Here is a 1,371-nt window from a genome sequence, read left to right as displayed (position 1 = left end):
CTAAGCAAGCTTTTCACGGGACTCTGCCGCTATCCTGGATGGTTGATCCCCCAGATCTTTTATCCTCTCTTTTGAGGAGTGTTTCTTGTCTCTGAGTTGGTTTTCCCAATTCTGAATCAGTCAAAAAAAAAAGGGTGAGCATCAGAAATCGAAGAATAAAGCGAGAGTTGCCACACAAATAGCCGTACAGCATACAGCACACTTACAAAACACCCAAAACTCAAAACCCTCGAAAAATCGGCACATTTTGAAATTGAACCTCAAATGGCGAACACCTCAATCGTCGATTTACCGGAAGGAATGCTTTCCGAGATAGTTGCACGACTTCCGGTGAAATCACCGGTCGTATGCAAGTCTGTTTGCAAGCCATGGCTTCACACAATCTCAAATCCTCATTTCGTTAAATTTCAGTTCCGTCATGCTATAATTGCTTCCACCAATAATCCCACACTGCACGCCATTGAAATTCCACCACCAGATGCAGATGTTTGCTTTCTAGGACGTCCTGCAGACGAACATTTCATCGTCAACAGTCAAAGTTTACCCTGTGAGTGTATAATACTTCCTCCTTTGTCTCGTAAAGTTGATCGTTAGTTGTTGTAACGGCCTTATTTGTTTAGCTTTCGTGTTTCGTGATGTTGTGTAAATTTGGAATCCGTCAATTAGGCAGTGTAAGAAGCTTCCTGCTTCTAAGCGGTATCCATTTACAATTTGGATAGGGTTCGGTTATGATTCTTTTTCTGATGCGTATAAGGTTGTGCGTGAAAAACTGGATGATGAAGGATCGATTGTACAGCTTTATTCCACGAGTACTGATTCGTGGACAGAATTTCAGGAACCTATTTTGAAATGTAATGAGGTGTATGATGCGACTACTGTTGTTGTAGATGGTTTCTTATATTTCTGTGGGGCTCGTGCTCGGATAATTTCATTTGATTTGCATAAAGATATTTTTGGAGTTGTTCCGTTACCAAGCTTTACTAGTATAGGGAAGGGGTCGGATGTTTTGAATTACCAAGGTTCTGTTGCCATGATCTTACAGGGAAGGAATCTATGGACATTAGATGATGTTTCCGGCAAGGTGTCTTGGACCAAAAGATTCAGTACTGAGATTAATGAGAATATGCTTTAGGGTTAAAGATATGGATTTCCCAATATTTGGGCGTGGGACAGTTTTATGGAGACAAGTTTGTTGATCATCTTCGTCGAGCTAACTTCTCAGGTGATATATTGTTCGACTTAAGAAGAAAAAGGGCGAAATATTTAACATTCCAAAACACAGAATTTCTGCACCTTTCAAATACATCGAGACACTTGTTTCCCTGGATGGCTTTGTGCCAGTGGAGTGAAATATTATCTTAACTAATCCCC

At 40.7% G+C, this 1,371-nt stretch overlaps 1 protein-coding gene across 1 annotated transcript; it reads left to right on the top strand.

The window, feature by feature from the left end:
• The first annotated feature begins 264 nt into the window (after window positions 1–264).
• LOC141702278 (putative F-box protein At1g46984) lies at window positions 265–1,132 on the top strand. The gene is made up of 2 exons (XM_074505982.1): window positions 265–547; window positions 720–1,132. The coding sequence occupies exons 1-2, from the start codon at window positions 265–267 to the stop codon at window positions 1,130–1,132; spliced, it is 696 nt and encodes a 231-aa protein (XP_074362083.1).
• The last annotated feature ends 239 nt before the right edge of the window (window positions 1,133–1,371 follow it).

This window comes from Apium graveolens, chromosome 2 (assembly GCF_009905375.1).
Source record: "Apium graveolens cultivar Ventura chromosome 2, ASM990537v1, whole genome shotgun sequence".
Classification (NCBI taxonomy): domain Eukaryota; kingdom Viridiplantae; phylum Streptophyta; class Magnoliopsida; order Apiales; family Apiaceae; genus Apium; species Apium graveolens.
This window is presented reverse-complemented; position numbering and strand designations above follow the sequence as displayed.